This window comes from Colossoma macropomum, unplaced genomic scaffold (genome assembly GCF_904425465.1).
Source record: "Colossoma macropomum unplaced genomic scaffold, Colossoma_macropomum, whole genome shotgun sequence".
NCBI lineage: Eukaryota > Metazoa > Chordata > Actinopteri > Characiformes > Serrasalmidae > Colossoma > Colossoma macropomum.
The window spans coordinates 3,782,087-3,796,214 of record NW_023494805.1 but is presented as its reverse complement, the minus strand read 5'-3'; the positions used below and the strand labels follow the sequence as shown (position 1 = coordinate 3,796,214).

Here is a 14,128-nt window from a genome sequence, read left to right as displayed (position 1 = left end):
GCGACTGCTGGAGCCGCGCAGAGCCGCTCTGCGCATGCGCGCCGCTCCGCCCCCCTCGCTCATTAATATTAACGAGGCGCTGTCGTGGTGAGGGAAGCTCATGAATATTTATAAAAATAGCGGCACCGACCACGCTGATTGGCTCCCAAAAAGCCGTTTCCCAGACAACCGGTATGAAAACACGAATGAGTTTTATTTTTTATTGAAGGAGAGCAGAGCGGAGTTTCAGCCAAGGTGAGCATAATATTTAGTATTTAATATTTAATATTTAATATTTAACGCACTAATGTTAATTTTATGGTGTAGGTTTGGTTGTATTTTGTTTTTGTGTTGCTGTTCGCTAAACTGAGAGTAAACTTATCAGTTTTTAAACGACTAGTAGTTCAATATCGTCTTATTGACACTCAGAGACGTCTGTCTGTCTTTCTCTTTATCTGTCTGTCTCACTATTTAGCTGTCTGTGTCTCTTCATCCCTCTGACTACTTCTCTGTTTGTCTATGTTAATCAATCTGTCTGTTCATCTCTCCACTTATCTGTCTGTCCAGCTCTGTTTGTCTATCAGTATGTTCATCTATTTATCTGTTTGTTTATGTATTTGTCAGTCTATCTATCTGTCTGTCTGTCTGTCTGTCTGTCCATGCACAGTGGCTCCGAAAAGTATTAGGACACTTTAACCCATGGTAAACTTTAATGACAAACTATACACTACTGTGAAAATAAAATGGCCCAGAATGGCAAAAATTAGGAGAAAAGTGAGTCAGTGTAGGAGAGTTTTTCCCTTTGATTTCTTTACATGTTGAAGTTTTGTTTGTAAACTTGCAGACAGTGTTTTACAGAAAGAAGAGTCAGTATTGATCCTCTCATTATTGACGGCTTCAGACAGCTGAAAAACACTGCTGAGCTAATTTGGGTTTAATATGAAACCAGATATTCTCTATAGGGCTTAAATCTGGACCCTGTAAAATCCATTATATTTTGGGCTTGGCCCCTTCCACAGGAATACATAACTATCCCACTGTCTGTCACTAATTCTTGCATTGTCTTATGGTAAAATAATAATAGTAGCAATAATAAATAACTGTGTATTTTGAATAATAACATTTATAATAAAATATTTTAAAAAACAAATGAATAACCTGCAAACAAACTTGCTGAAGTTTGAAAATGGAAGAGCCGTCACTGGAGGAAGTGAGTCCTGCTGCAGACGCCACACTGGCAGACAGCTCAGAGGAGCGTGGAGATGTGGTCCAGACAGAAGCAGCAGATGCCGTCCAGGACGGTGAGGAACCGGCTGTCCCCGAAGCTGACACCTCCACAGGCCTGGAGGGAGAGGAGGCGGAGAAGCCTGCAGCAGAGCAACATTTAGGTCTTGTTCCTGTGGAGAACCTTCCAGAGGCTGAACTGCAGACCACAGGAGAAGAGCCTGAGGAGGCTGTTCTCCCACCAGACCAAACAGCTGCAGGAGATCTACCCACCGGTGAGACTTTTGAGGAGGGTGAGGCTCCAGATGTGGATCCTCTCATTGGAGAGCGTCTCTCCAGGGAGGGCAGCATCAAAGCTGAGGAGGATGAGCAGGAGAAGGAGGATGAAGGGCCTGCGGTGCTGGACTCAGGCACTCCGGAGCCAGAGGGCCAGCGGCCTGAGGACGAAGCTCCATCAGATCAGCTGCAGACAGAGCAACAAAACCTTCAGATCAACTATGAGGAGCAGCTGGAGCTCCTACAGGAACTGCAGGCAGAGAGAGACAAACTCAGCCAGATCAACACCCAGATACAGGTTAGACTGTCTATCTGTTTATCTGTCTGTCTATCTATCTATCTGTCTATCTATCTATCTGTCTATCTATCTGTTTGTCTATCCGTCTCTGTCTGTCTGTCTGTCTGTCTGTCTATCTGTCTGTCTATCTGTCTATCTGTCTATCTATCTATCTATCATCTATCTATCTATCTATCTATCTATCTATCTATCTATCTATCTATCTATCTATCTAACTCTCTGTCTGTCTGTCTGTCTGTCTGTCTATCTATCTGTCTATCTATATATCTGTTTATATGTCTACCTATCAGTCAATCTGTTTGTCTGCCTGTCTGCCTATCTATGTGTCTGTCTGTCTGTCTATCTATCTATCTATCTATCTATTTTTCAGGTCAAGCTAGCCGACTACTTCCGCAGAAAGATGGGTGAAGACCCTCGGCCGGAGCGAGAGAAGGTCGTGTCTGACCTGCAGCAGCGCTACCAGATGTATCTGGATGTCATTGAGGATCTGAAGCGGCAGCGACTCCGTGATTCGGATCTCCACCAGCAGCAGGTGGAGGAGCTGAAGAGGCAGAGCCAGAAGAAGCTGGAGCTGGTGGAGCGAGAGTGGAGAGCTCTGATGGAGAAGAAGTATGAGTCAGCTGTAACAGCTCTGTCGCGAAAGCTGGGTAAACCAGCCGCTCAGGCCCAGGTGGAGCAGCTCCAGCAGGCCGAACAGAAACAAGAGGAGGAACTTGTGGCCGTCAGGCTCGAAAACATCAAGCTGAAGATGAAGATGAGGAAGCTGGAGGCCGAGCTGAAGGCCAAAGAGGAGCTGGCTGAAGGTCTGCATCGGATTGACTTTGAACAGCTGAAGATCGAGAACCAAACCTACAACGAGAAGATCGAGGAGCGCAGTGAGGAACTGCTGAAGCTGAGGAAGAAGATCACCCACACTGAGCAGGTGGGGCTGAGTGTTGAAGGAATATGGCTATGTTCACATTACCAGGTTGAAGTGGCACAAATCTGATTTTCTGCCCCAGTGTGACTCAGATCTGATGTTTTCAGAGCTGTGTGGACACAAATCTGATCTTTTCAAATCTGACCTGAGCCACTTTCATATGTGGTCCTAGATCGGATACGTATCCGATTCTTGGCCGTGTGACCTTAATGTGATGCTCAGATCGGAATTCATATGCTTTTTTCCACTGTGCTGCTCCATCATTCAGCGTTACCATGGCAGCAGCACCGAACAGAAGTTAAAGCCTGTAAACGGTGGAAAAGCAGCTCATCTCACCTTTTTCTCCTTCGTCTCGCTCTAATAATGAAGCTGAGAGCTGATCAGAGTTAATTATCTTCTCAGCGAAGCTCGTTCTGCTCGTTAGTTTGTGCTGATGATGCACGTGATTCATTCACGTGACGTTACTGAATAGGATGAGCTCATGCGGGTCATTTCAGGACGCCGGTTCGTCACAATAATGACAGATTTGAATCACTTACCTAAACGAGTGTGAACCATCGTGTCAGAGAGATCGGATTTGAGCAAACAATCAGATTTGAGCAATGAGGCTTGTAATGTGCTTTAGTGACTCGTGTAGGGGTGCATCGATACCAATACTTGCATCAGGTATTGAGTCGATACCGTGCTCATAAAAAATCACTGATACCAACGTCCGATACAGTCAACCTATCCTACCAAAGTCCGTCTATGCCGACTTTACTCTGACTGAATAGAATAGCAAGGTATGAACATTACACCTATGGAAAAATATATGGACATATTTTTTATGGACATATATTTTTATATATTTGAAATATATGTCAAATACATTGCAGTAATGAAAGCATACTGAAATACATTCAAAACACTTAAATATATTTCAGTATAATTTGCCATATTAACCGAATATATTTTAAAATGCATTTATTTTAAAATGTACGGGGAAATATTACACATAGAAATGTACCATACAAAAATAAATGTACGTAAATGTATTTATCAAATTCATTCAAAAATGTATGAAAATAACCAAAATACTGTCTTTACTGTTTTGATACATTTTGAAATGAATTTGTATTCCAGTATCTTAATTTTAAATATGATCAAATGAACCTTTAACAGGACAGAAGTTAGTGTCGTAGGTATTTATACTCTGTGAAAATGCAGTTGATTTGATTTGATATCTTGTTTATCTGAAATACATTGTGTGTGAATGTCTTACTGCATACGTACATGGTTAATGTAAAGCCAGTGCCGTTTGTTCAGTTCAGGTATATTCAGTCATATCTGTAACATTTGCTAAAACTAAATACAATTGAAAAAAATATAATAACAAATACAAATAAATGCATTTTAAAAATATATTTTATAAATATTTTTTTGGCCATTTTCATACATTGCAAAAATATATTTGAAAAATTAAATACATTTGGAAATTCCAAAGCTAATGTTGCTAACAAACACTACAAGTCAATAGTCACCTAAATCTTTTTTGTAGATACGTCCCCAAAACTTCTCTCAACCTGCCGTGAATTCTGACTCTTCACTCCCTCACATTCACACACATCATGCAGGCATATGAACGTCACATTAGATTAGCGGTTTTGTTGTTTATGTTTGTGAACATTCATCTTTGGTTCAGGTTAAATTTGAGATTCGAGAACAAAAATATTAATGACTAAAATGGAACTGAGGAAAAACTAGACTACTTTACTCACTTATTTACTGGAGTAGAAGTAAAACGTCACTGTCCGACCAAAACTTTGTTTCTCCATTTTTTTTTTCGAAAAAATTGTAAAATAATTTGAAGCCTTCATTTTAAGATGAAGTGACCCTTTATTAATCCCACAACGGGGAAATTTCACCTCTTCATTTAACCGAACAGTGGAGTGAAACACCACATACACACTAGTGAACACACACACTAGGGGGCAGTGAGCACACTCGCCCGGAGCGGTGGGCAGCCCTATCCGCAGCGCCCAGGGAGCAGTTGGGGGTTAGGTGCCTTGCTCAAGGCTGTCTGTCTGTCTGTTTATCTATCTATCTATCTATCTATCTATCTAACTCTCTGTCTATCTATCTGTTTATGTCTACCTATCTGTCAATCTATATGTCTGTCTGTCTGTCTATCTATCTATCTATCTATCTATCTATCTATATGTCTGTCTGTCTGTCTATCTATCTATCTATCTTTCAGGTCAAGCTAGCCGACTACTTTCGCAGAAAGATGGGTGAAGACCCAGGCCCTTTACATTGTGTTAAAATTTCTCAATGAATGGACCAACAGAAACGGCCCAAAATTACTAAGAAAGAAAATCGTTGTTACGTTAATTTCCATTAAAGGTTTAGGATGTTTTTATCCGTCTCCTGTACAGTTACCATTCCGGAGATATGAGGTCTTACCCAGGTTTTCACTGCTTTTGTGGATGAAACATTTATTCCTTTTTTCTCTTTTAGTGGTTTAAAAGAACCTGATGTTTATCATATTCTGTCATATTATATTCTCATATTCTTTTAAATTTCTTGTTCTTTTTCAGCCACTCACTTATCTTACACAGCCTTATTTTTTGATTGACATACAGTTGTGTGCAAACTTTTGGGTGCCCCGGTTAAATGACGTTGTTGATTTTCCAAGTGTAAATTAGTGAACACTTCCTCTACAGACACACACTACTGCACATTTTAATACACAATCATTGTTTATTGACTGAATTTACCATATTGGGAAAAAAAATAAATACTAGTAAAAATAATAACTTTATTTTTAATGCACTTTTCTCCCAGCTCAAAGTGCTTTGCAGGCAGATGACAAAGCTTATCAGTAATCAAAGAAACTATGCTGTATTAAATTAATATGCAGCGAAGACGCAGATCAGACTAAAAAGATAAATACTAAAAGACACGTAGTATTTATTAAAAGATAATGTTTCTTTTTATAATAAATCATAAAATGTGGCAAAAGTTTTGTTTTCCCAAAAAGTTAAACTTCGCATATAAATGAACATTGTACTCAGAAAATCAATAAAACACATAATTTGACTGGGGTTTTCTAACTTAAACAGTTTCTGTTTCTAAAAACAGTTTTGTATTTTTGAGCTGTATTTTTGTGTATGAAGTGTAGTTTATGTGTAAAGACGTTATTCTGTCCTAACGCTGTGTCCACCGCTGTCAGGTCCTGACCCAGGTGAAGGAGAAGCTTCGGTTTGTTCAGGTGGAAAACGAAGCTAAGCGGGCTCAGCTGGCCGAGGTGGATGCTGTGGTGGCCCGGAAGCGGGACGTTTTGACGCGAACCAAGCAGGCGCGTGACAGCCTGCGGGCGGATAACCTGCGCCTGCGTCAGCGCTGTGGCCTGCTGGGAAACAACACCCTCCTGAGGGACTTCGAGGAGAAGATGGACGCCTGTGAGAGTCTGGAAAGCAGACTGGAGACGCTGAAGAGGCGCCACGCTGAACTCACGCTGAAGTGTGCTGGAGTGAAGAAGAAACTGGAGCACAGCAGGACAGTTGACCACTGACACAACACAGGACCACTGACGCAACAAAGACTACTGACACAACACAGGACCACTGACGCAACAAAGACTACTGACACAACACAGGACCACTGACACAACGAAGACTACTGACACAACATGGGACCACTGACACAACACGGGACCACTAACACAACACAGGCTACTTACACAACACAGACCACTAACACAAAATAGATCACTGACACAGCAGGCCACTGATGCAACATAGACCACGACACAACACAGGACCACCAACACAACACAGACCACTGAAGCAACAAAGACCACTGACACAACACCGACCACTGACGCAACACAGACCACAACACAACATTGATCTCTGACACAACACAGACCACTGACACAACACAGATTACTGACACATCACAGACCACTGACACAACACAGTTTCCTGACACAGCACAGGACCACTGACACAACACAGACCACTGACACAACACAGATCACTGACACAACACAGACAACTGGCACAGCACAGGACCACTGACACAACACAGACCACTGACACAGCACAGACCACTAACACACCATGTACCACTGACATACCATGGATAACTGAAACATGGACCTCTGACACAAAAGGTACCACAGACACATCATAAAGCCACTGACACAACACCGACCACTGACACAACATGGATGACTGACACTTTGTCCACTGACACGCCATGGATAACTGAAACACCGACCACAGACACACTATAGACCCGCTGACACAACAGTGACCGCTGGCTCACAACAGACCACTGACAATATAGACATATGCATACAGACAACGCAGTACAAATATTTGTATCAAATGCATTCAAGTTAAGACTTACTACTCAATTTATTAATAAAACATGCTGTCGTATGCAAAAGTCTGAACACCCCTGGTAAAATTCTGTTTTGATCTTCTGAGTGAAAGTATGTTAACACACCCTCCACAGAGAACACACTTAAATATGCAGATTTCATAGCACAGTTTCTATTTATTTTCTGAGCAAGGCAGCTAGTAACAAAGTCAAAGCTTAAAGAAAATCAGCTAAAACTGGGAGTAGAGAGAGAGAGAGAGAGAGAGAGAGAGAGAGAGAGAGTGGTGGGTGTAACAGTGGTGGGTGTCTTCACCATCTAACACTGCAAAGCAATTATACTTTTATGCAAACTATATGTAAAATAGACATCAGCAAGAGCTGCTCTCAGCCTGGCTGAAGGCCATGAAGGATCCCAAATGCTCACCATTTCACCCAGTTAAGGCGCTTTTCCACTGCATGGTACCAGCTCAGCTCGGCTCGACTCGACTTGACTCGCCTTTTTTTTTTCCATTATGTAAAAGTTGGTACCTGGAAAACAGTACTTTTTTGGTACCATCTCCATTGAGGTTCCAAGTGAGCTGAGCCGATACCAAAAGGTGATATAAAAACGCTACAGGCTGCTGATTGGTTGGAGAGAATCACTAAACACATATGCTAACATTAGCCACCAGGTTAGCGTAGCCTCTTGCGTTGGCATTCTTGAGCAACCAGAATCGTCTCGTCGTCTGAACTCTGATGTAGTTTTTCCCAAACTCTCCTGTTTTTGTCAGCACTCTTTTCTCTTGCTTATATCAGCCTCTTCTGAACCATATTTGTCTCCTTCACGTTCGTTTGTCATTGCTATGACGACCAGCTACGCTGAGGGGACGCTATATCTGCAGTGGAAAACTAAGTAGCTGGTACCAAAAGTGAGTCAAGTCGAGTCAAGCTGGTACCATGCAGTAGAAAAGCAGCTTTATATAATGATGGAGATGCTCAGTTCCAGCTCTTGTACCACAGGTGACCACCATGTCTGGTAGGCTAGATTGGAGATGGGCATAAACAAGTTCTTATCTCTTGTCACAGTGCCCTTCCTGAAGGACATACCACAGGTCTCACAGAGACACAAAAGCCAAAGAACTATTATTCCTAGGTGTAAAAATATATTATTAAGTACAACCCCGCTGCACAGCACTGCATCCACAAATGCAAGTTAAAACTCTAAAACGCAAAGAAGAAAGCATATATAAACAGGATCCAGAAATGCTGCCACCTTCTCTGGGCATCTGGGCCAATTTAAAATGGACTGAGAGGAAGTGGGAAAGTGTCCTGTGGTCCGATGAATCAACATTTGAAACTCTCATTTGAAATCATGGACACTGTGTCCTCTGGGCTAAAGACCACTCAGCTTGCCATCCAGATGACGTCTTTTTCAGGGAAGGCCTTGATTATTTCAGCAAGACAGTGTCAAACTACATTGTGCATGTATTACAACAGCATGGCTCTGTATTAAAAGGTGAAGTGCTGGAGTCCGGGTGCTGAACTGACCTGCCTGCAGTCCAGACCTGTCACCAATGAAAACATTTGGCAAATTATGAAATGAAATATACAACACAGGAGACCCCGAACTGTTGAGCAGCTGAAATCCTGAAAGCAAAAATGGGAAAACATTTCACTTTCAGAACTACAGCAGTGTCTCCTCAGTTCCCAAACACTTACAGTGTGTTGTTAAAAGAAGAGGTGATGAAACACAGTGGTTGTTGGCATCAAATTCAAAATGGGCATATATTTTTCAAAAAATAATAAAATTTCTCAGTATCAACATTTAATTTGTTGTCTTTGTACTATTTTCAATGAAATATAGGGTTTAAATTATTTGCACATCATTGCATCTTATTTTTATTTACATTTTGTGCAACTTTTTTGGAAATGGGGTTGTAAAATATTCTATATTAAAAGATTCAACTTTGATTATAGGATATAATCTACATCCCTTCATTGGTAATAAAGTCCAAAGAGCCCAGAAAACATTATCTCCACGCCATGTATTCATACTGCATATCATCACTGTCCAAAGAAATACAAGAATCTCCAAAATGGTGACTTTACAAGAGACACAATAATCCTCTTTACTTTTAATGCAAGTTAATATAAAGAGGTTTTATTGAAAGTGATATTGGGGCTTTTGTTTTGGTCCATTCATCATGAAATTCTCACAAAGCGCAAAGGGCGGCTGCTGTGTTCAATTCATGAAGAAAATAAAAATCGACAAAATACATGTTTTTCATTAGACAGTGGCAATACGCTAACCTCACATACACAATGCAGTCATCACTAATCAAAGTTAAATTGCAAATAAATTCAGTGATTTACTTGATCAGGTCAGGCTCTGTAGGTAGTAACATACCCGATATTCCGCTGTCTCTAGTAGTATGACGGTGTGTTAGGGCCACAGTTAAAAAATAGACTTTGAGAATAAAATAGTAATATTTCGAGAATAAAGTCTAATTGTAGGGGGGCTGCCATAACGCCTTGGGGCCTCAGTCGCTGTACTTTAGATGATGAAGACGGAGTTCCGCTCTTTCAGGGTCCATTCTGATTATCATTCTCACTGTCTGATGTAGCCCCGATAGCCTCGTAGACGACCCTTCCTGAGATTCTCCTTCAACAACACAGACAGACAGTTTCCTCCGAGTCCGTCTGGCTCTTTATTCTAGATAAACACAGTTTCCTCCGAGTCTGTCTGGTTCTTTATTCTAGATAAACTCAGTTTCCTCCGAGTCCGTCTGGTTCTTTATTCTAGATAAACTCAGTTTCCTCCGAGTCTGTCTGGCTCTTTATTCTAGATTAACTCAGTTTCCTCCGAGTCCATCTGGCTCTTTATTCTAGATAAACTCAGTTTCCTCCGAGTCCATCTGGCTCTTTATTCTAGATAAACTCAGTTTCCTCCGAGTCCGTCTGGCTCTTTATTCTAGATAAACACAGTTTCCTCCGAGTCCGTCCGGCTCTTTATTCTAGATAAACTCAGTTTCCTGCTCAGCCGTTTCAGCTGGTTCTTATACTATAACAGGCTGGTGCTGATGTGCAGGAGAGACAGGGAGACTGAGTGTTTCTTTATGGGTGAATCGATATGAAAGTATAACTCCACCAACTCACCACTCCTCATTTAACACCAGGAGGTGCTGCTTCCCTTTGCGAAGGCTTTGGCCACAATATTGCCATTTTCCTGGTAATATCCCACTTTAATGTTGTAATTCTACAACTGTATTCTCAAAATATTACGACTTTATTCTCAAAATATTATTCTTGAAATAATATTTTTTTCTCAAAATATTACAATTTTATTCTTGAAAATACGACTTGATTCTCAAAGTTATTTTATTTTTTAACAGTGGCTCTAAAAAGCTGTCATACTACTAGACCCGTCACTGGCACTTAATGCTTTCAACTTCTGGCCTGTAATTTTAGTGGAACTGAACAATGTTATGAACAAACTCAAGAACACGGCTGCTGGTCTGGATGATTTACAGCCAGTGTTATTAAAGAAATTTCTAATTACCTAAACCTTCACCTTATTTCACCCTACTTCAACCAATCCTTAAGCTGTGGAATATTTCCTGATGAGCTGAAATGGGCACTGAAAGTGATGCCATTATATTAATCAGATGACCCAACAGGATTCTCCAATTACAGGCCTACATCTATTCTTCCATATATCTTCAAAGTTTATGAAAAAGGCATTAGTAACCAACTCATCCGTTATCTTAATAAATACAAACTATGTTTCCGGGAAGAAGTGTTCTACCTCCATGACCCTGGATCAGCTAGAACACCAGAAAATTTGTAGTGCACTTGATAACTGTAGGACTTTACACTAAGGATCACTGACTAAATATTAATTACGTCATTAATAAGTCATTATTTATATAATATTTGTGTTCATTAAGTATTAGTTATTACATAGCAACTGACTAAACAGTATTTAGTAACCGAGTGCACTGTTAACTGATAGTTAGTTATGAGTTCATAGCTTATTAACTCATTCACTGTGGACTAACTGCTGATTATTACACTGCTAATGATCTGATGTGTGTGTTTACCCATATAAACACATAACTGAGGACTAACTAGTACTTATGGGTCAGCCTCGTTTATTATCTACTAATTAATCCACTGATTTATCATTACACTTTACCTCCACTGTGCAGTGCTGTATGGAACACAGTCCACTTTCCTTCACCTTCACATATTCAGCTTCCCATCTCTGTCCTCAGAGCTGTCTCTGCATATTTGACCGTTAATTACTCTTTACCTAATATTACTAAACCATTAATTGCTAAGTGTGTGTGTGTGTGGTGGTGTGTTAGTGTGTTAGTGCTGCTGGAGTTTTTAAACACTGTGTCCACTCACTGTCCACTCTATTAGACACTCCTACCTTGTCAGTCCACCTTGTAGATGTACAGTCAGAGGCGATAGCTCATCTGCTGCTGCACAGTTTGTGTTGGTCATCCTCTAGTCCTTCATCAGTGGTCACAGGATGCTGCCCACAGGACGCTGTTGGCTGGATGTTTTTGGTTGGTGGACTATTCTCAGTCCAGCAGTGACACTGAGGTGTTTAAAATCTCCAGCAGCACTGCTGTGTCTGATCCACTCATACCAGCGCAACACACACTAACACACCACCACCACGTCAGTGTTACTGCAGTGCTGAGGATGATCCACCACCCAAATAGTACCTGCTCTGTGAGGGTCCATGGGGGTCCTGACCACTGAAGAACAGGGTAAAAGGGGGCTAACAAAGTATCAGAGAAACAGATGGACTACAGTCTGTAACTGTAGAACTACAAAGTGCACCTATATAGTAAGTGGAGCTGATAAAAATGGACAATGAGTGCAGAAACAAGGAGGTGGTCAGAATGTCGTACATAATGGCTGATTCTTCTCTTAAAGCTTGTACTTGTAAAGCATCTTTTACTGTCATCTCTGCGTGTTTGTTTTTTTCCCTAAACACCAACTAGAGATTTCATTTTCTCACCAGCAGAGGGAGCCACCTGTTTATCTATTTGTGATGCACAAGTTCGAGCAAAGTGGTCAGTGGACTGACTGATGTTAAAGGTAGATGTTAATTAAATGTAGATGTTAATTAAATATAGATGTTAATTAAATGTAGATGCTAATTAAGGTAGATCTCATGATGAAAGGTCTTGTATGATGTATCTGATGAAGAGATTGAATCTCCAGTGAAAACAGCTCCTCTGATGTTTGCGACGTTTCTGTACATGTTCAGAGTTTAAAGGCCAGAGTACATCGACTGGACAAACACGGACCAACACAAACACACACAGGCGTCTGGGTGCTTCACTGTGCCAGTGTTTGGTAGTTAACAGACTCTAGAAAGTTCTCTCTTTCGCTCTCATCTGGTTCATTTGACTTTTGGGTTCCATTTCTGGATGTTCTAAGAACAACTGCAGACATTCAGAACGTTCATGCTTGTTCGTGTTTGTCCTCTCACTGTACTCTGGCCTTCACACACTTTCGCTCAGTGTTCATAGAGTTTCACTCTAAAAATATGGGTCTGTAAGGACTGTTTAGTAAAGAGAATGGTTCTATGTTTGATGGAGGATGTGTTGTATATGAACCCTTTTCAAGAAGGTTCTATATAGCACCCAAAAGAGTTCTGCTATTGTTACGATATCAAGCTTGTTACAATAGAAGAACCCTTATATCCCTTGTTTGGTGTTCAGGTCTGTGAGACCCGTTTTCAATGTTTACCAAAAGAAAAATGAAGCGATTTACCATCATTTTAACCTCAAACTTCTTGACCTTTGCTTATTTTCTGTGAAGAACATATAAACGAGTACATTTTCAGTGTTTTCAAACTGTACAGACCCCCCTACGCATTATAGTACACATGTGGTGTTCAGTTCCACTGGACCTGCTGTGCCCCTTCACTCTGTTCTCCTCCTACATGACTTGCTGGCGAGACCTCAAATCCAGAGAAGACAACACATCAGAAGAAGCCCAGCTTCTGCAGCCAGAGCCGGATTCAGGAGGAGGGGAGGAGGCTGGAGTCCCTTCAGCCCACAGACCCACAGAACCACCATCTGAAGCTGAGGTCAGTGTGAGATGATGTTGCCTATGTTATGTCTGACTTTCTTACCATGACCAACCATAATGTGTGCGTGTGTGTGTGTGTATGAGAGAGAGAGACATAGAGAGAGAGAGAGAGAGAGAGGAAGATGTGAGAAAGAATTCCTGATCTAAGTATTTTCACCATTCTTAGTTGCGGCACTATTGTGTATAGATAACTAACAGGTAAATGGTAAATATTAACGGTAAATGGTAAATATTAACCATATGTGCTGTCTTTATTGCTGACAGTTGGGATAAAGTAAACATCTGGTATTTTGATTAAAAAAATAAATGTACTAAGTAACACGGTGGGTCCACCAGACCTGCAAACACTGGCTGAGTAACAAGTATATATATATATACACACATATACATATGACATTTGGTTGGTACATTAAATTTACTTATTTTTTAATTTGAAATTTGGAATTTATTTTTACACTGCTCTGATCACTCTTTCTCCCTTTTTCCAATACCGTACTGATATTGCTACATACAACAGGCCATAAGATGAGATTGCCCCACAACCATAACACATAGAAATGCCTGTTATATATGTATTAAGGTAAAATACAGGTTTTTAAAATATGTATATATTATTTATTTATATATACATACATACATACATACATCTTCTAAACCACTTATCCTTCTGGGTCGCGGTGGGGTGCTGGAGCCTATCCCAGCTGTCACTGGGCGGAAGGCAGGATACACCCTGGACAGGTCGCCAGTCCATCGCAGGGCAGACAGACATACACAGTCACACACTCACTCACACCTAGGGGCAATTTAGCATGTCCAATCAGCCTGACTGCATGTTTGTGGACTGTGGGAGGAAACCGGAGTACCCAGAGGAAACCCACACAGACACGGGGAGAACATGCAAACTCCACACAGAAACGACCCTGGTCGCCCGGCTGGGAATCGAACCCAGGCCATTCTTGCTGTGAGGC

At 41.1% G+C, this 14,128-nt stretch overlaps 1 protein-coding gene across 1 annotated transcript; it reads left to right on the top strand.

Annotated features, from left to right (window-relative positions):
* Positions 1-179: 179 nt before the first annotated feature.
* On the top strand, positions 180-6,562 carry ccdc96 (coiled-coil domain containing 96). The gene is made up of 4 exons (XM_036597045.1): positions 180-234; positions 1,159-1,777; positions 2,148-2,699; positions 5,908-6,562. Exons 2-4 carry the CDS (start codon positions 1,166-1,168, stop codon positions 6,247-6,249), a joined length of 1,506 nt encoding a protein of 501 aa, XP_036452938.1. The 5' UTR covers positions 180-234; positions 1,159-1,165; the 3' UTR covers positions 6,250-6,562.
* Positions 6,563-14,128: the final 7,566 nt, after the last annotated feature.